Genomic DNA, 19,848 nt, shown 5'->3' with positions numbered 1-19,848 from the left:
TTATAGGACGGCCATTAATAATTGACTTAACTTCGCACAAAAGCGTATGAAGGCCCTCTTCATCTAAACTCTGCCCCCTCAAGATTGAATTCATAATCTTTCTCACTGATCGAATCATTCTCTCCCAAATGCCACCGTGATGAGATCCCACTGGAAAAAAGGCCACTCCAAAAATAAGCAAAAAAAAATATTAAAACAAGATATTTTTGCTTGTAATAAGCAAAAAAATCTGCCAATGGAACAAGTGAAAATTCTCTTGGTAAGATTTCTTGAAATAAGACATTATATTTAAGCCTTACAAGATATGAATGATCTTGAAATTAGCTGGGAAAACTCATTTTTAGCTATATTTTACTAGTATTGTGTCTCATAATAAGCTTGTCATGCTCAAAAATAGTATTTTCCCCTCAAAAGTAGCATTTTATTTTTTGTCATCCTGTTTGTTTCAAGTGTATTTTAACTAATTTTTAGTTCTATAATTGTTACACTGTTCTAGATTTAAGTCACCACCAACTTGAAATAAGATTGGAAACTGGCATTTTGAGACAAAATGTCTTGAAGTTAGCATTCCTGACTCGTATTAGGCAGTGCCCTTTTGCCATTATAAGCCATAATTTACCATCCTGTCATCATCTCAAGTGTATTTACCTTATTGTAAGCTCTACAAAAGTAATACTGTTCTAGATTCAAGACATTTTACCTACTAGATTCAAGACATTAACTACTGTTTACAAGACAGAAAAAGTGAAAAAATAGACCTGCATTTAACCGACTTTATTTAAACAGCATAAAAGGGAAACAGCTTAATTTCTCAACATTTTGGCTCACAGTATTTATGAAACAGAAATATGAAAACATAGTAGAATATGCCAAATATGTCAGTTAAGGTCAGGTCCAAACATCCGACCAATGTGCCAATACACGTACAAAATCTGTGCTTTGCACAGGCACTCAGCATAGAGACACTAAAACTGCTCCACGTGTGACATTCATTCTTAATACAAATGCTTAATATTGTAACATTCAAATTAAGGGTTCTGAGCTTACATGAACAACTAGTTCCTCAATACAACATTAACCCTTGTAACATCATCCTTAAAGGATAATTCAGGTGAAAAATAAACCTGGGGTAATTAACACATGGTTACTGAGTCAATCGTTCCCTGGAATGCGTTTTCATGATAATCGAATGTAAAGAGTTTTAGCTTATAACACTAGTATATGGGGCATAGTGTAAGTAAAAGTAAATCGCTAGTTAATACCACTAACAAGGCTCAAAATAGCCTCACACTAACACGGTTGCATAATTAGGGCCCTATAAATCCGTTTTATTTTTTCCCAAATTCCGTTTTATTTTTTCCCAAATTCCGTTTTTTCCGTTTTAATTTTTGCAAATTCCGTTTTTTCCGTTTTAATTTTTGGGAATTCAGGTTTTTTTTTTTTACCCTTTACTGTTATTTTAGTCGTAAAAATAGTGTTTTTAATGTTAATGATTAAAATGTACACAAATAAAATAAGAATGACCCTAAATTTACTGAGGTAACAAACACAATTCTCATTTTAAGAGGTGTTAAATGTGGTTTGGTTTGTTTACATTAGTGAATGTATTAGGCTATACTAACATGAACCATGAGCAATACATTTGTAACTGTATTTATTAATCTTTGTTAATCTTAGTTAACCCTAACCCTGTATTTTTATTATGTTACTTCACACAGTGCATTAAGCTAACTAATGTTAACAAATACAACTTTTCATTTAAATAATGTAGGCTACTAAATGGTGAAATTAACATTAATAAAGATTAATAAATGCTGTAGAAGTGCAGTTTATTAATAGTTAATTTTAACTGATCTAGTTAACTAGAATTTAATAAATGTAACCTTATTGTAAAGTGTTACCGATTTTGTTATACACCGAACCGATTCAGTGTTGGACAGATCAGTTGTTTTAACCATTCATTAAAGTGAATCGGTTCAAAGGAGTCATTAGTTCGCGAATCGGACGTATCATTAGCAGACTTGTACGCGTTGTGTGATTATCCCGGCAGTTAGGACATCGTACAAGATTTGTCAACACAGAAAACATTTCATCATTGGATAGGTCTTGTTTAGTTTATTGAAAGTGTTTTTTATGTCAGCTGAATGGGCGGAACGCTTTTCAGAGAAGAAGGAAAGGTAAAAAAGGTTTTTTTTTTTTTTTTTTCACAGTTCACACCCAGCGGTAGCGTAATTCAGGAAAAAAAATATCCGAATGCTCCATGTGAAACTTCGTTCTTCCGATCTTTTGTGTCAATTCTCAATTGATTTAGATTAATAAGCGCGAGGCGGGAGTGAGAGAGAGCAAGACAGTTTGAAGACGCGCACACGCGCGACCGGGCCTCTCTCTCTGCTCGTTCTTTCAGTAATATGCGATTTTCCTCAGACATACGTTTTTCTCACAGTGGCTCGACTAGTCGAGACTGTTTTCCAAGATGGATCATCTCTGTAAACGCGTAATGTACTGTCTTTATAAAGTATCTTCTTATTAAACTGTTTGTACACATACAAAGTTCTCAATGCTTCAGTTTGCATGTAAGGACCCTCATTATGCAACCGTGTTAGTGTGAGGCTATTTTGAGCCTTGTTAGTGGTATTAACTAGCGATTTACTTTTACTTACACTATGCCCCATATACTAGTGTTATGAGCTAATCTGTTTTTAGAGATAAAACTCTTTACATTCGATTATCATGAAAACGCATTCCAGGGAACGATTGACTCAGTAACCATGTGTTAATTACCCCAGGTTCATTTTTCACCAGAATTATCCTTTAAGGATGTACCATACTAAATTAGTGACTGCATCTGCTGAACAGACAATTAGTTATTTAAACTCAATATTTACTGAAAAGTTAAAATAACCTTAAAACTAAGCAGAATCTGCACTGAAGTGTGCAAACAACACACACACAATATAACGGAATGTTGGCTAATATTGTCGTGCACCCCAAATTAACACTGGGCTAACTTAGACAAATTCCAACTAAGAATCAATAGAACATTGAACTGCAATACCTTTGGAGGGGGAGAGGAAGTGCTATCCTAACACCATATCTGACCATTGGTTTTATTGGCCAATAAAAGCTTTCCACTCGCCAATGCTCTTCTTGTAAGACGATGTGAGATCTCTCTCATGCATTGCGTCTAAGAGGACCTCCGTCTGTATGACTGAAAGCAGAGTGGCTACACACTTTGGATAAGTCAGGTGTAGGCTATAATAGTAGGCCATAAGGTATAAAGCACTCTCGGTAAGCTTGTCTTTTGGAAAGGTGGTTATTGCCACATCTCCTACCGCTAGGAGGAAGTTGGACGGACCGACAATCAGGACTGGACAGGAGAGAGGGCGTTTCTTCAAGTAGGAATTGGGATCTTCTCCTTCCTGTAACAGATAACACAGACATCCTTCTGTCAGGATAATGCATTTTGGTCATTTGGAACCTAGGGTAGAGGGTTGTTTACAAACACTCAAAGCAAAATTCTGACAAAAGTTACTGAGAAAGCTCCATCTGAAAGTGCTGTTTTTAACTATCCCCAATGCATTTACTGTTTACACACGTCTACCCTTCCAAAAGAAGTAAAAACCAAGGCTATGGCTAGTCTTGCTTGGTTATCATTAGGGTGATTAAACCTGCTACCATGTAATGCACCCATTTTTGTACATACTGTGACAGCCAAGAAATCTACCCAGTGAAAATCCTCTTTTTAAAAACAAATGTTTAGGTGTCTTTGAAGGCTTAGAACATACAGTACGTGAATAGGAAATGCATTGGGAGTCGTCAAGGGCAGCACCTTCAGTTATATTTTTTCCGATACGGCAGTCAAAACGATCGTACAACATTTTACACGGCTCACCTCGAGGACATGCACCAGAGCCTCACTCGCATCTCGTACCCTCTTTGTAGGAGCAGAGGTGGAGGGGAACAGTGATGGCAGCACACGTAGGATCTCAAGAGCCTGTTCAGCTGTACAGGAAGTGATTCATTACTTACACAAGGTCAAATCTGATAAAAGGTATAGGCTACAACAGACACAATGCTTAAAAAATAAAGAAATCAGCAAATAATGGGATAGCCATCATAGACGAAAAAGGACAACAAAACACTAGCTCATGTACTTGACAACATGCCTGAAGGTTCACCCTAAACCCTATTCACTAATAACACCCAAACAGCATTCCCTACCTTTGTCCATTCCCATTGGGGGTTTCAACACCTTCTTCCATACACCGAAAAACTGCACCTTCTGGCAGAAGTCATGCCATCTTCCCTTTAGTTCATTGATGAAGTTGGTATTTTCCGCATCCAAAATGCGTTTAAGCTCCTCCATCACCTATGAAATATAAAATATACCAATACAGACATTTGAATTATATAATTTAAGAGGAAACTGGTATTTTAAACATTGTGTGTGATACCATGGTTTTAATCATGCAGTCAATAATGACTTACATGTCCCACGTCCTTGAAACAAGGATATGCTTCTAGAATCTTCTCGTGTCTGTTCTCCTCCGAACGGCATTTGAATCAATGAATGCTCTCCTGGCTACAAATTCCAAATCCAAGAGATGAGAGACATCCTGGTGATTTGGATTTTTTCTCTTATAAAAAGAATGTAGGGTCTTGTAATGCTTAGCCAAGGTTGCTGGACTGGTGTCTGAACTGTCAACATCTGCAGACTTGTTAGCTGTAAGACACAAAAATACATAATTAATATTCCTCATGTTGTTGCATGAAAAAAATATTTCAAAACTGCCATAAAAATCATACATTAATATTAAATGTTTTAATGGAATGAAATCTTTTAACAAATATCAGCCCTGATCCTAACTACCAAATGCCTTTTCATTTTTGGAATTTTAACCATTTAAATGCCATAAAAAAAATTTAAAAAAATGTTTGCATAATAATGCATGAGAACTATTTGCTCGAAACTCATATGGTCATGCAATCACAAACAATTGCATGTAGGCACACAAGTACACCCCCACTACACACAGTCATGAGGTAGTTGGACGAACTCACCATCAGGACTGGACAGGGTAGAGGGTGCTTCTTCAGGTAGGCTTTGGGATCTTCTTTTTCCTTCAAAACATAACACACACATACAGTATTTCTGACAAGTACTTTAAGGATCATTTCGGTATATTGAAACCAAAAATTACATTCAATTTAAAAGAGCAAAATGCCACTAATGAGACATATGGGTTTTAAATGCATAACATTATTTGCTATGCTGGAGAGGTTATAGAAAGTAATGTTGCACAGTAGACTGATACTAAAAGGTGCTGCTGTACACAACTGTTCAAAATGATACAATACCAGCTTTTTATTAATACCAGATTTCTGTTAAAACTTAATTTCTACAATAATGTTAATAAATTGATAATAAAACTGTACAAATGTAGTGCAAATACCTATTCTCTAAAGTGAACTTTAAAGCCTTTTACTTCTGTCATGTCAGGACTATCATCTTGACCAATAAAGTGGGTTTATTAGTTTATCTAAAATATAAATACCTCACAAGGGCAAATATGTAAATGCAAAGTTGAAACTCACCTTCTAACTCACTTTCTTTACCGCCTGAGCGTGGGCTGCCACTTCCTTCTGTGGACCGATCTAGAATGATTGTTGACTCACTTGAACCCATTTCATCCGTGTCTGTTGACTGCTCAAGACAGCGCCTCTTTGTAGAGCTGCAAAGATTAGTCAGTTAATCAATTAGTTGTCAACTACTAAATCAATCAATCCATCTGACTTTATTTGTATTGCACTTTTCATACAAACAAAGTGTAACAAAGTGCTTCGTAATAAAAAGCAATATCCCCACACACATCCAAAGCAATTACTTTGTAGTCAAACACTAACAGCACTCATTAAAACCGGGAAGTGAGGAGACACTAGAGACAGATCACCCAGGACATTGACATGACTGATCATTTTGAGTATTTTTTTTTTTAAATGTCCAAATATGATTTAAGCTTCTCAAATGTCAATATTAGCTTCTTTGGTCCTCTATGACAGTGAAATTATCAGCTTTGGGTTATGGATTAAACAAGACTTTTGAGGACATCACCTTGTACTTTATATTGACCAGACAACTAATCAATTAATCTTGAAAATGATTAACAGATGAATCTTTAATGAAAATAAACATTAGTTACAGCTCACCTCTTTGAATGTCTCCCATCTGGAGTTGTTTTTTGGGGGGATCTCACATTTTGCCATCTTTTGTAAAGCTGTCTGTACACAGTGAACTGCACAAGACATTTAATCAATTTTTCAAATCGCTAAAAATGTCCAACATGAAACCGTCATCAAACTGGGTGCATTTCACTTACCCATGTATGGAGGCCTTGGTCCTGCAGGATGGGGTAGTAGAGTACTATTCTCTTTGCCATTGCTGTGATTTCTGGCTTTGATGGGTATCTGTGTGATTCTCCATCCCCCTTTGCCCTCAGGATCGCAATCATACTGGTCATGGTGTTTCGAATGAGCCGGCATCTGAGCTCCTTTAACATCTGGCAGTCGCGCTGTTCGCCTCTCTTCGACAACTCAAAGTACTGTTGTCGGACTTGCTCAAGTTCTGTGTCGGTGTGCAATACATATTCTGGAAAGGATAACTTCACAACCTTTTCAGGCGTTGTGTACTTTGCAGGACTTGCTTTCACAGGAGTGGATGTCTGTCGCATGGGTGAAGCATTAAAGGAGGAACTGCCCGATAATTTTGAGTGTTCTTGGCCAGGCTCCTGTAAAATAAAAGATAATGAACTAATGTAAAAAGCAACATTTTTGTTTTTCATGTCAACACAAAATGCAGTGTAGCATTGACAGCTTTGCACACGTAAAAATAAGCAATGTTCCATTTTAGGTGTGTGAAATCGATAACATCAACTAACTGAACACCTATCAATTAATCTAAACTGAATTGAACACACATGTAGACTTCCATGTCTGTTCCAAAAACACTGTGCTGTTAGCTCAATGTGCTGCTGCCAACTTAAATAGGTGGTTAGTTTAGACCACTTAACTGGCGATATGATCCATTTTCATATCGTCCTATCGTCAGCCTGTGAGATCGGCGATGCACTATATTATCGTGAGGGGGGCAGGGCTTACTTATTTGATTATTTACTTGTTAATTTGCTTGTTTTATTAGTTTGTTTTATATATGAGATTTTTTTCTATTTTGCTAGCAAAGGTGTATTGTTTATTAATAGGCTAAATCAGGTTATTTCCCGGTATAGTGAGGTAAAAAAAAAAGATCCTATAATCTTGTATCTGACTCTGAGTATTTCAACATGTCAGCGGGAAATTTACGGGTTAGGGTTAGGGTTAGACACACATTAACCTCTCATGCCGTTACTGATGCAGCAATTTGACTGTACTTCTGCAGGAGATGAGAACACGTTTTAACATGTATATGTCCTAATATGTCCTCTACCAGTGCTCTCTCTGTCTGTATGCACTTCACATATCGCGCTTCAATAAGCCCAAAGAACGCGGGTTGTGTCTTAAATGCCGGGAGAAATCAAAGGCAAAGATCTAAAAGTCGATCGGTTATACTTAAACTTATGACTTTACTCTGATAAAGGAAAACGTGTTAATGTGTTTACATGACATGCATTGTCAGTTTATTCAGCATTATCGAGTTAATAACGTGCATGTAAACGCACTCATTCCCTGAAAATGAAAGCAGAAACGGACTGAGCTTTCGCTGCATTAACGGCGCGTTCTCTCAGAGACGACGGTGGATATAACGGTACAGCAACTATCAATTTACTGGCTTAATATTTCTCTTGTGGACTTATTGACAGTGAAACAATTAGAAGAATATTACTTGTTAAACAAGTGTCTGAAGTTGCTTTTGATTTTCACAGATGGCAGAGTGTTCATGAACTAAAGACTGTTATTAGGCCTATATAATTTTAGTGATATTATTATTATCATTAATATTTTGTAATTGTATTGTTTTTAGTGTTATTATTAGTGTCATTAAATGTTTTGTTAATGTGCTATGGAAACAAAATACTGACGAACAGCGATGTCGTCTTCATCTTGGCTCTGTATAAGAATGACGCGTCTGTTAAAGCAAGCACTCTTGACAATTTGTGAATGGATCTCATACGCGCGCGCCGGTGATGTCACAAGTCTGGTTATGCGGTGATGTCGTTATGAATTTAGGCAAGGCAAATTAATTGTAGTTCCTAACTAATTTAATAACAATATTAGCTTCATAATAATAATAATAATTTAATACATTAATGGGAAAACAAGCTAATTATCGTATTGATATCGTCAAAGGCATCTGCCAGCAGCGATATCTCTGACTATCGTCGATACACAATACTATCGTCTATCGGCACAACCCTATGAGAAACTGACCTCCTCTGAGGCACCATGACAGGCACGCCAGACCGCTTTTCTCCGTATAAAGTTCTCTGGGCCTGGGAAAAGATCTCGCAAGTCTTCACGAGACAGAGTGCTCATCATTGTCTCTGTGATGTTTGCAGCTATGAAAACATTGAAAGACAAACATAGCAAGATGAAACAGTGCCCTAGAAATCAAACTGCACGAGACTATTATGGTGCTTTTCCACTACACAGTACCAGCTCGCCTCGGCTCTGTTTGGTTTTCCACTGTGTAAAAGTTGTACCTGTACCTGCTTCCAGGTACTTTTTTTGTACCACCTCCGGCGAGGTTCTAAGCAAGCTGAGGCGATACTAAAATGTGACGTTACTGCAGTAGATGTAAAAGAAATGTATAAAAATGATGTTATTTAAGCCAGCGCAAATACCTGTGTTTACATCCTGTTTTCGGGTGAAGTCCGTAGTAATCGATTGCCGAGTTCACGTTCCGAGTTCTGTGCACTTGTAATGACACATCAAGGATGTTAAGAGGCTAAAAGCAGGTTTAGTACTTGCCCCATTGAAGTCAACAGGGTGCAAATTTAAAAAATAGAATAACTCGGTGTAGGCAACACCGATTTTTGTCGTTGTTCTCTGTATTGACAGCACTCCGAATGTACAAAAAAATGAGCTCAATGTTAAAATTGACCGGAGTTCTCCTTTAAAAGAAGAGCGGCCAAAAGAGGTGCGGGCTTTTGCAGGGTCTAGAGAGATATATTTACTCGAACGCAGATTAAGTACAGGCACTGATATGGTTATTAAAGTACTTAGGTAAGACGGTGTCTTGCCTAGTATGGACTTGTAAATGAACTGATACCAGTGATTTAGGCGCCGGTTGTGTAACGAAGGCCATCCAACTAGTGAGTAAAGAGTGCAGTGGTGGGTGTTGTATGGGGCTTTAGTAATAAAGCGAATAGCACTGTGGTAAACAACGTCCAATTTCTTGAGTAAAGAATTAGGAGCAGTTCTGTAGACGACATCACTAAAATCAAGCATTGGGATGATGGTCATTTTCACAAGGGCCTGTTTTGCAGGAAGAGTAAATGAAGCTTTGTTTCGAAATAGAAACCCGATCCTGGACTTGATCTTTGACTGGAGATGGTTTATGTGGTTTTGAAAGGAAAGCGAGGGATCTAGCCAGACCCCTAGGTATTTGTATTTCTCCACATATTCCAGCTTAGACCCATTCAGGGTGGTGATGTTTATTGGGCACGAAGATACAGAATGTGTCCGATTAAAAATCATGCATTTTGTTTTACTAGAGTTTAGAGACAATTGAAGATCACAGAAGGCTAGTTGAATGTCTTCAAAACTCTTTTGAAGTTTTTCTAAAACGTTTTCCAATGTTGAGCCTGAAGTGTACAGAACGGTGTCGTCTGCGTAGAGATGAATAAAAGAGTTGCCCACAGCACAGGCGACATCATTAATGTAAACAGAGAATAACAACGGGCCAAGAATCGAGCCTTGGGGCACCCCCATAGATACAGCCAGAGGCTCAGACAGCAGGCCCTCAGACTTAACACACTGAAATCTGTCAATGAAATAATTAGAAAACCAGGAAAGGCACTTGTTTGAGAGACCCAAGGCCTTAAGTTTTCCAATAAGAATACTGTGGTTGACAGAATCAAAAGCTTTGGCCAAGTCAATAAAAACAGCAGCACAATGTTGTTTTTTGTCGAGAGCAGTTATAACATCATTTAGGACCTTTAGTGTTGCTGAAGTGCACCCATGACCAGCTCTGAAGCCAGATTGCATATCAGAGAGGAAATGATGTGACTCAAGACGACCTATTATTTGTTTGTTGACTTGACTTTCAAAGACTTTTGAAAGGCAGGGCAGGACGGAGATGGGTCGGTAACAGTTTGGGTCTGTAGTGTCACCCCCTTTGAATAGGGGGACAACTGCAGCAACTTTCCAGTCTTTAGGTATTTCTGAAGAAACACATGAGAGATTAAAAAGGCTGGTTATGGGTGAGGCAATGATTGCAGCTGACATCTTCAAAAAGAAGGGGTCCAGATTGTCAAGTCCAGCTGATTTATATGGGTTGAGGTTTTGTAGCTCTCTCAAGACGTCTTCAGTTTGAATTTCAGCAAAAGAGAATTGAGGGAGGTTAGAGCCAGGTGCTAATGTAGGTGCTGTGTAGTTGGGCCGGGTGGATGCAGCCAGATCGAATGCATGGCCAGTCGTAGTGAAGTGCTTATTGAATCCCTCTATTATAGTCGACTTGTTGGTGGTGATGATGTCTCCTAGCTTTAAAGCCGTGGGCAATTGGGCGGAGGTGTTCTTGTTCTCCATTGATTTAACTGTGTCCCAAAACTTTTTAGAATTGGTACTGCAAGAAGCAAATTTATGTTTATAAAAGCTAGCCTTAGCTTCCCTCACTGCCTGTGTGTACCGGTTTCTTGTTTCCTTAAAAAGCTGCATATCATGAGGATTAGTTGAGGCAAGTGCAGTCCGCCATAGGATGTTTTTGTGCTTGCTAAGGGCGGTCAATTCCGGAGTAAACCAAGGACTATATCTGTTTTTAGTTCTGAACTTTTTAAATGGAGCATGCTTATTCAGGATAGAAATAAAAGCATCCTTAAAAAAGAACCAGGCATCTTCCACATATGGTATCAGGTCAATGTCCTTCCAGGATACCTGGGCAAGATCTATTAAAAAGGCTTGTTCGCTGAAGTGCTTTAAAGAGCGTTTGATAATGATGAGGGGAGGTCTTTTAACTGCGGACCCATTACGAACACATGCGATAAGACAGTGATCACTTAGATCCTGACTGAAGACCGCTGGAGTATATTTTGAAGGCATATTAGTCAGAGCTATATCAATTAAAGTGCTTTTATTTACAGATTTTAGATTGTATCTAGTGGGTTCATTAATCAATTGTGTAAGGTTGAGTGCATCCAGCTTAGACTGTATATTTTTTGAGATGTTTAACATGTCCAAATTTAAATCTCCTAGTAGTAAGAACTCAGAAGATAAGTATGGGGCAATCAATTCACATAATGTATCTATGGCACAACTGGGAGCTGAGGGAGGTCTATAACAAACAGCTACTGTAAGTGACTTATCTTTGGAAAAGTGGATTTTTAAAATTAAGATCTCAAACATTTTGGGGGCAGACCTAGATAGAACAATAGAGCATTGTAGATTATCTCTGCAATAGAATCCAACTCCGCCCCTTTTTGCAGTTCTGTCTTGACGAAAGATATTGTAGTTTGGGATAGATATTTCAGAATTTTTTAAGCCAAGATTCAGACACAGCTAAAATGTCAGGGTTAGCTGAGTGTGTCAGTGCAGTGACTAAGTCAATTTTAGGGAGGAGGCTTCTAATATTAATATGCATGAAACCAAAGCTTTTACGATTACAGAAGTCATCAAATGAAAATATATGGGGCGTTAAGTTTTCAACAGAGGTTACAGGGCCAGGATTTAACTGGACGTCACCTGAGGAAAATAGAAGGAGGAGAATAAGAGCCCGGCTGATGGCTATGAAAACAGGCCGTTTAGTGCACTTAGGAAAATAAAATAAAGGAATAGGATTATGAACATAATACAATGAATACAGAGATTTGGGAACGAACAATGATATCACTGCCTGGGTATGAAAAGGAGGTGAACTTAAGCATTGTGTAACAATAAAGGTAATTGTATCTCTAGAAGAACCAGTTAAATCAGATGAGGTTAAAGAGAAGAGGGGAATTGAAAAAACAGATGATCTTGGTTCATGATGAATGGGAGATTTACAATGAAATAGTGCAATGGTAAAGATCCAAAGCAATAATGAACGAGACATACTGGTATTGTAGGCAGCAGAAAACAGTCAACCGAACCAGCGCAATCACCGGCCAAGCGACGCGCATGCGCACAGGGTCCCACGTCAACACCAACACAATGCAACCGTGTTTCTCCTGACACAGTACTGTTTTGGCGAAACAATGTGTAATCCAGTAAGTAATCCAAAAGTCCCGCTAAGAATATGTGGTCCAAATCGCAGAAATTCCAGAAAAAACAGCGAGGATCCGAAAGCGTTTGGGGGCAGGGTTAGCCACCAAAGCCAGCCTGCCAATGTTTACCTCTATACAGCCACAGATCCGCTAAACCAGCTGCCCATGCTGGAGCCGATGTCAGGGGCTATAGCAAGCAGGTCCAACGGAATCAGGAAGATTACTCACGACAAGCTCATCATGCTGAAAATCCCGCCATAGTCAGGGCACATCTGAAGAACACGTCAGCAATGCAGTTGTTTCTTTTTAGATGTCGGTAACAACAGGTGTCCTGGAGCTGAATCCCCTCCTCGACCCAGCGAAAAAGTAAGACGCAAACAGGGCTAACGTTATATAATATAATATTAGTCCCGGAGTAGAAACAATTGATGAGAGTTTTGCGTCTGGAATGTGATAGTATACTAATAAAACTTTAAAAACTTTAAAATCAGAACAGAAACATTAAGACAAAGACTAAACACAAGACGGACTGAATACACGCCTTACACGATACACCATCTTGGACATCTAAAGGTATGTCAGAAACACCTGAAATAGAATGTGTATGCACATGCTTCTTTCCTTACAAGTACTTTCTAACTATTCTATCTATCTATCTATCTGATGAATTGGCTTCAAACTTTCTGGCTATGCTTTTTCAAGCCAACTTAAAGTTTGCTAACAGACTTTTTTATCTAGTTATTTAAGATAGCTTAAAGGGGGTCGCACACCAGACGCACAGCGCCACGTCTTTTAAATTCAAACACATTATTCTCTATGAGTGTACACACACCGGCATTGCCATACGGTGTCTGTCCGCGGCACCCAGCAACGGCTCAGGACCTTGTTCAAAATCCTGCCGCGCCACAGAGCGCCATTTACATAGTTTTACATTAAGTAAGGGATAATGTATAGAGAGGCGGTCGTTATAGCGAATAACAAGCCCGACAGGCTGAACGAGACCCCGACGCGAAGCGGAGGCTTATTACATGGCTACCTACAAAATAAATAATTAATTTGACACAAATTATTGATTTAAAAAGGAGTTTATAGTTTTAAAAACGATTGTATTGCTTCCGCCAAAGAAAATAGTCCGTTCCGCGTCCATAGCAACGCGCTGTTTTTCATGGCAACGGTCTGTTATAGCTCGCAGCGGTCTGTTATCGAGAAATAACAGACCGCATTCTATATTGGAATTCAGCCAAGCCATGTAATAAATGTATTTATTTGTCTCAAATCATAGTTAATGTATATACTGACTACACCCTGTGCTGCAATATACGTTTAGTTTTACACTCATTCACAGAAATCAGCTGCTTGAATGAAAATTGCTGATGTTATCGGATTTTCAGGTGATATTCTCAATTCATTCAGTTAACGGACGCTCTGAGGTAAAGTGAATTCAGACTGCAGTGCAGACTTAGCAACGATTGTATTTAAAGGGGGGGTGAAATGCTCATTTTCACTCAATCTCCTGTTAATCTTGAGTACCTATAGAGTAGTATTGCATCGTTCATATCTCCAAAAAGTCTTTAGTTTTATTATGTTTATAAGTGAAAGATAGACTGTACCGAGTCTTTCCGGAAAAAAACGAGCGGCTGGGGCCGTGTGGGCGATGTGCTAAAGCTGTGCTAACGCGCCGAGCTAGTAACGTTAACAACAAACAGAGACATTTGTTCAACAGTTTTACTCACCGCCTGCGGTTCCAACGCACGACTGCGGACCTTTATCATTGTGACTGCTCGATCCTTAAGCATTAGACGATCTGCAAATCCGTGATCTGGGCTTTGTTTATAAAACAATCATCGTCGAAATGCAGGGAAACAGTCTTGCTCAACTCGTTTTTGCCCCGGAAAAACAAACTGCATCCACTATTCCCTTAACGCTGGGTTCTTTGGGAATCTGTGCAGGGTTGTCTTGCCCTGGCAACCAAAAACACACTTCTTTGGTGACACTGACTTCCAAAAGCCGGGCAGGGCGCTTTGATGGCGAACTGCTTTCGCTCTCTTGCTCTGGTGTACGAGTGCGCGCGCGCCCGCGATCTTACCGGAGAAGTGCCCTTAGGACCCATATAAGGAAATACCGTTACATCTGACGTCACACAGGCCCATACTCGAAAAAAACTTTCCGAAACTTGTGACAAACCGGAAGGACAATTTTTGGCACAGAAATACTCCCTCAAACGTACAATTTAATTTTTGAAACTTTGTCCATGTTTAGCATGGGAATCCAACTCTTTAACAGTGTAAAAAACTCAGTATGCATGAAATAGCATTTCACCCCCCCTTTAATTGTACAGTACAATCACAACATAGTACAGAAATTATCTTAATTTCATAATGTCCTTAAACAACAATATTGCTGGCCATAAACTGAGAAAGTGTGCGTCCGGTGTGCGATACCTCAAGTTGTCCTAGACGTGACGCGGCGCTGCGCGTCCGGTGTGCGACCCCTTTAAGGGTTAATGTTGCATAGCAGTGGTCCATAGCTTTTACTTGCTGACCAGTAGTAGCCTATTGTAACCACAGCTGCAGTAATGTAGAATGAGTGGTAGGTTTATACATGCATTCCAGTACTTCATTATATTACTACGGTGACGCATTGCTGCCACATACATATTATTTTTTTCCCCCAATTATGTCGTAATAACGAGATCTTATGTCGTTTTAACGACATCTTTTCTCGTAATAACGAGATCTTATGTCGTTAAAACGACATCTTTTTCTCGTAATAACGAGATCTTATGTCGTTAAAACGACATATTTTTCTCGTAATAACGAGATCTTATGTCGTTAAAACGACATATTTTTTGCCCTTATAAGGACATGTGTAGTCATGTACAAAATATGCCTTTATCCACATAAAATTGACGCCTTTATCACACGTTCAAAAAGCTTAAGCAAATAGTAGCAGCCCCCAATATATGAAATTAATCAATGAGGCCCTTTTTTGAAAATATATTTTATATAGGCTTTTTTATATTTTATATATGTTTTTTTTAATATGATATATTATATAGGCCTAATAAGATTTATTTTTGTTAATAGGCTATATCTTCATCTTCATTACATAGAGATATAATTAAACAAAAAGTAGTCAAAACACATCTAACAGAACATAGCCTAAGTTGTTTATTTTTTACAACATTGTGTTCTTATTTTGTTTAATTAACGAAATGTCAATCTTCGTCTTTATAACAGAAGATACAATACAATACAAAAATCTTCAAGATGTATAACGGATTGTCACCTTATAAACAGTCCTTTTTTAATGTAATAATACACCCTTATAATAAAGAAAAAGCTTCAGTAATAAAGAATATGTTGTCCTTCCACAGAAACCCTTTATTATAAAGAAAATAGGTGGCTCTTAACGTGTCTTTCTATGGGAGGATGGCATTGCGGTGCACAGCAAATATTCAATGCATTCAATGCAAATATTCAATGGTATTCAATGCAAAGCAAAAATGAAAAATACAAGTAGCCAATAAAATAAACAAATTATTGTGGCATTAATTAGCCCATAAACAATATTTATTTTAAAGCCTAAACGAATTTGTTTAAAGAAAAACACCAGCGTTGGGCATTTATCTGTATAGGCTAAGTGTTTCAGCCGCCCTTTTCAAACTGGCGCAATACAATGCAACAGAATTTGATTAGTTAAACATGAAGAGGATTATCCGTCTGGCATGGCCGCTCGCTCTAACGTTAACCTAGATAAATGTTTGCTGTTATGAAGCGCATATCCAAGTGTTTGTGCGGAGTGTGGAGCGCGCAATATGACATGGATGGAGGCGCCGGTGCCATCACTCGCATTTTCCCATCAACAGTGGAAACAACTTAAAATACTCTATCATTTCTGGTCATACAGAAAATAATAATACATCAGTCGCAACTACTTTTATTTGGGTAAACTCACAACAACAAGAAAACGGTGTGCTTTTGTAAAATAAAAGAAAACGAACAGGGCACGCTTTCATGATCTCTGTGAATTGGAGCGCGCCTCAAAAATGAACTGGAAAACAGTGTATAGACAAGCCTCGCAGTCACAGACATGAGAAATATAACTATAAAGTTTATACAAAAAAATGTCCACCAACGAAAAAAAAATCCAATCGAAATCATATACGGTATACCATCTGATTATGTAATCCTGTCCGTATGAAAGGCTCATACATTACAGCGGAGATGTATGGAGATACGTATGCAGGCAGCCTACACTGATTTAGAAAATAATAGTTCATTAATAAACAATTAAAATGCTTCGTTATTTTTTTTCAGATACATTTATCATATCATTAGCATACTTTTGCCGGCGCTTTGCGGCAAGTTTTATGCATGCGCTTGAGCGCGGAATAGGCTATAGCGTACATGCACCCAGCATTGAATATAAACGTGCGATTAGTCCTAATTGCTTAAATGAATGACTACTAGTCTAGAAAAATCCTTTAGTCTATGGCAACTCTAATCAATAGCCTACATTTAATATCTGACATTATTTCATTAGTAACTAGTATCCAGCTCTTCACATTTAATTAGTTGAGTTAGCATAATTAATGAACTAATAAAATAATAAAATAAAATTTAAATTAAGATACTAACCATATATTTATATATATCATCGCTTATTCCACCACACAAAGGACTGTTTAAGGTGACAATCCGTTATACATGTGAAGATTGTAGGCTGTATCTAGAAGATTTTTGTATTGTATTGTATCTTCTGTTATAAAGACGAAGATTGACATTTCGTTAATTAAACAAAATAAGAACACAATGTTGTAAAATTTTCTGTTAGATGTGTTTTGACTACTTTTTGGTTAATTATATCTCTAGGTAATGAATGAAGATATAGCCTATTAACAAAAATAAATCTTATATAATATATTATATAAAAAAAAACTTATAGGCCTATTTAAAATATATTTTCAAAAAAGGGCCTTATTGATTAATTTTGCATGATTGGGGGCTGATACTATTTGCTTAAGCTTTTTGAACGTGTGATAAAGGCGTCAATTTTATGTGGATAAATGCATATTTTATACATGACTACACATGTCCTTATAAGGGCAAAAAAAGATGTCGTTTTAACGACATAACATCTCGTTATTACGAGAAATAGATGTCGTTTTAACGACATAACATCTCGTTATTACGAGAAAAAGATGTCGTTTTAACGACATAAGATCTCGTTATTACGAGAAAAGATGTCGTTAAAACGACATAAGATCTCGTTATTACGACATAATTGAGGGGAAAAAATAATATGTAAGTGGCAGCAATGCGTCACTGTAATATTACAAAACTACAGTTGTACTTAATTTTACTGCAGCTTTACAAACAGGTACTGTAGTTTTACTGCTGTTGAACTTTAATGTACTGCAGTTGTACTGTTATTAGAGCTGAAACAACTAATCGATTTAATCGATTAAAATCGATTATTAAAATAGTTGTCAACTAATTTAGTCATCGATTAGTTGCTAAATAACTTTTATTTGCCGTAAGCGGCTCATTTCGTGCATATTTTAAATATGCGGTGACCAAAGTGTGGCAGTAATGAGCCACCGGAGCTTTTACTCAGCCAGTACAGCAGGAGAAGTAGCGAATAGCCAATAGCTGGCCTCGTTTTATGTCACGTGCTTCCCGCGCAGCGTCTCTGCAGCATTCAGCGAGATGGCGGAGGCAAGCGGCAGTGGAGTAACTGTACGGTCACACCGTCGCCGACTTGAGCTTCCAAAGTTATCGGAAGTCATTCATTTTCAATGGAAGCTGGCTTTTCTCTCAGAAAAAATAATTAATTGCACAGTCTAACCATCATAGAGTGAAAGTGTATAATTTGTATGTGCTTTTAAGTCCTGTCAGTTTAACAGGGCGCGCTTGACAGGGCATATGAACGACCAGAGAGAGAGAGAGAGAGAGAGAAAGAGAGAGAAAGAGAAAGAGAGAGCGAGTCCCGGCCGCGCTCGCGCACTCACCCGAGCGCTGTCTTGCGCTCTCTCTCCCTCGTGCATATTAATCAAAATCAATTGATACGCAGATTCTGCAGTACAATGTTGTTTGCAAATGTTTAGTCGTAAAAGCTGATAACATTGCTGTTTAAAGCTTTGCAAACATGTTCTGTGATCAGTTTGTCGTTTACCAGTTCAACTAAAAAACACAGTTTAATAATAATAAAAAAAAAAAAAACACTTCAAATGCTTGTTGCTACTACAGTAGTAGTACTGCATGTGATCTTGTAATTAAGGAGAAAAATAATAATAAATGTTCATTGTTGATATTCAATTTTAACACTAAACTCAAAATACCTACAACATTTTGCCTTATTCTGATGACTTGCACTGACTGGAATCAGACAGTTTTATATAATCCGGGCAGAAGCTGCTGATAGCTAGTCTCAAACAGGCCTCCACATTGTCATCAGTCATGGTGGACCGGTGTTTTGATCATTTTCAAACAGTTTATTTTCAAATGGTTGGAATTTATGACTGAATGAATGGCATTTGTGTACGCTACCGATTCCGAATACTGTTAGCTTCACAATTTCGCGCTCTGTTCTCCGAAGCTCTTGAGCTAGAAAGCAGAAGCAGGCTAGTTGTCATGACAACCGAATAAACAAAAATCGCGCCTGGTAAAAATTCATTCGTCAAGTGCAAGTTATAGACGAATCCGGCGAAACTACCGGAAGTAAGCGGGCGCCATTACTGAGCTGTTGCTGGGTAGCGTCAGGTAGCGTTGCGCCATTGCCTCCTATTGGTTTGGTTGCGTCCACTGGAATAAACAGCCCGCGATTTACGACTGTCACTAACGTTACATCTACAACTTTACTATTCTTCCTCTGCAGAGTTATTTGAACAGTATAAGTGTTGTTAATGGTCTGTGAAAATCGGACAGGTCCTTTAAGAACTAATTTATCATCTGGTAGAGTGTGCATTATTTGACCAACCCATAGGCTAATGGAGCTTAGATAATTTTTTTGACCCTCTATCAGTGACCTGTAGTTGGCATTTTGTTGATCATCGGATGCCAGGCTAAGGAGAAAATACTCTTAAATACCTTTAAAACAACCGAAGGGGCGCGTTGGGGCAGTAGTAGCATTAAGTTACTGTATTTGCTTAACTGTGACTCTGAGAACCAACAACGCTAGCAGTTAGCTGTACCTTACCCTTTCCTTTTGAAATGTGAAAATGAGATAAATAATGGTCACAAAATAAAAACATGAATTTGTTTATTTGATATCATTAATTTATTTATTGTTGCCAAATGGACAGATCTTTTAATAGTTTCCTCGTTAGCTTGCCTAGCTAGCATAGTTATTGCCAAGCTATTTTCATAAATAATCTGTAAGATCGTTTGTACCTTCATCTGTGACTGGAGGCCACTGTCTAACATCATCAACCCAACAAGTCATACTGCCTGGCTGT

The 19,848-nt window shown here is 38.1% G+C and overlaps 2 protein-coding genes across 2 annotated transcripts; both read right to left on the bottom strand.

Annotated features, from left to right (window-relative positions):
• Window positions 1-3,069: 3,069 nt before the first annotated feature.
• On the bottom strand, window positions 3,070-4,254 carry LOC307157920 (uncharacterized protein). The gene is made up of 3 exons (XM_079869910.1): window positions 4,222-4,254; window positions 3,893-4,002; window positions 3,070-3,419 (listed from the first exon to the last, which is right to left on the bottom strand). Exons 1-3 carry the CDS (start codon window positions 4,235-4,237, stop codon window positions 3,108-3,110), a joined length of 438 nt encoding a protein of 145 aa, XP_079726036.1. The 5' UTR covers window positions 4,238-4,254; the 3' UTR covers window positions 3,070-3,107.
• Window positions 4,255-4,520: 266 nt separating this feature from the next.
• On the bottom strand, window positions 4,521-6,728 carry LOC307156964 (uncharacterized protein; the record flags this gene model as incomplete). Its single annotated transcript, XM_079868694.1, has 5 exons — window positions 4,521-4,723; window positions 5,062-5,121; window positions 5,596-5,732; window positions 6,208-6,293; window positions 6,378-6,728. 5 exons carry the CDS (start codon window positions 6,726-6,728, stop codon window positions 4,521-4,523), a joined length of 837 nt encoding a protein of 278 aa, XP_079724820.1.
• Window positions 6,729-19,848: the final 13,120 nt, after the last annotated feature.

This window comes from Squalius cephalus (genome assembly GCF_949319135.1).
Source record: "Squalius cephalus genome assembly, chromosome: 4".
In the NCBI taxonomy this organism is placed as follows: domain Eukaryota; kingdom Metazoa; phylum Chordata; class Actinopteri; order Cypriniformes; family Leuciscidae; genus Squalius; species Squalius cephalus.
The sequence above is the reverse complement of the archived record's forward strand: the minus strand, read 5'-3'. Positions and strand labels throughout refer to the sequence as shown.

Coding starts and splice junctions, on each gene's coding strand:
- LOC307157920 (XM_079869910.1), bottom strand. Junction 3,420..3,892: donor CTCTGGTGCATGTCCTCGAG/GTGAGCCGTGTA, acceptor TATCTGTTACAG/GAAGGAGAAGATCCCAATTC.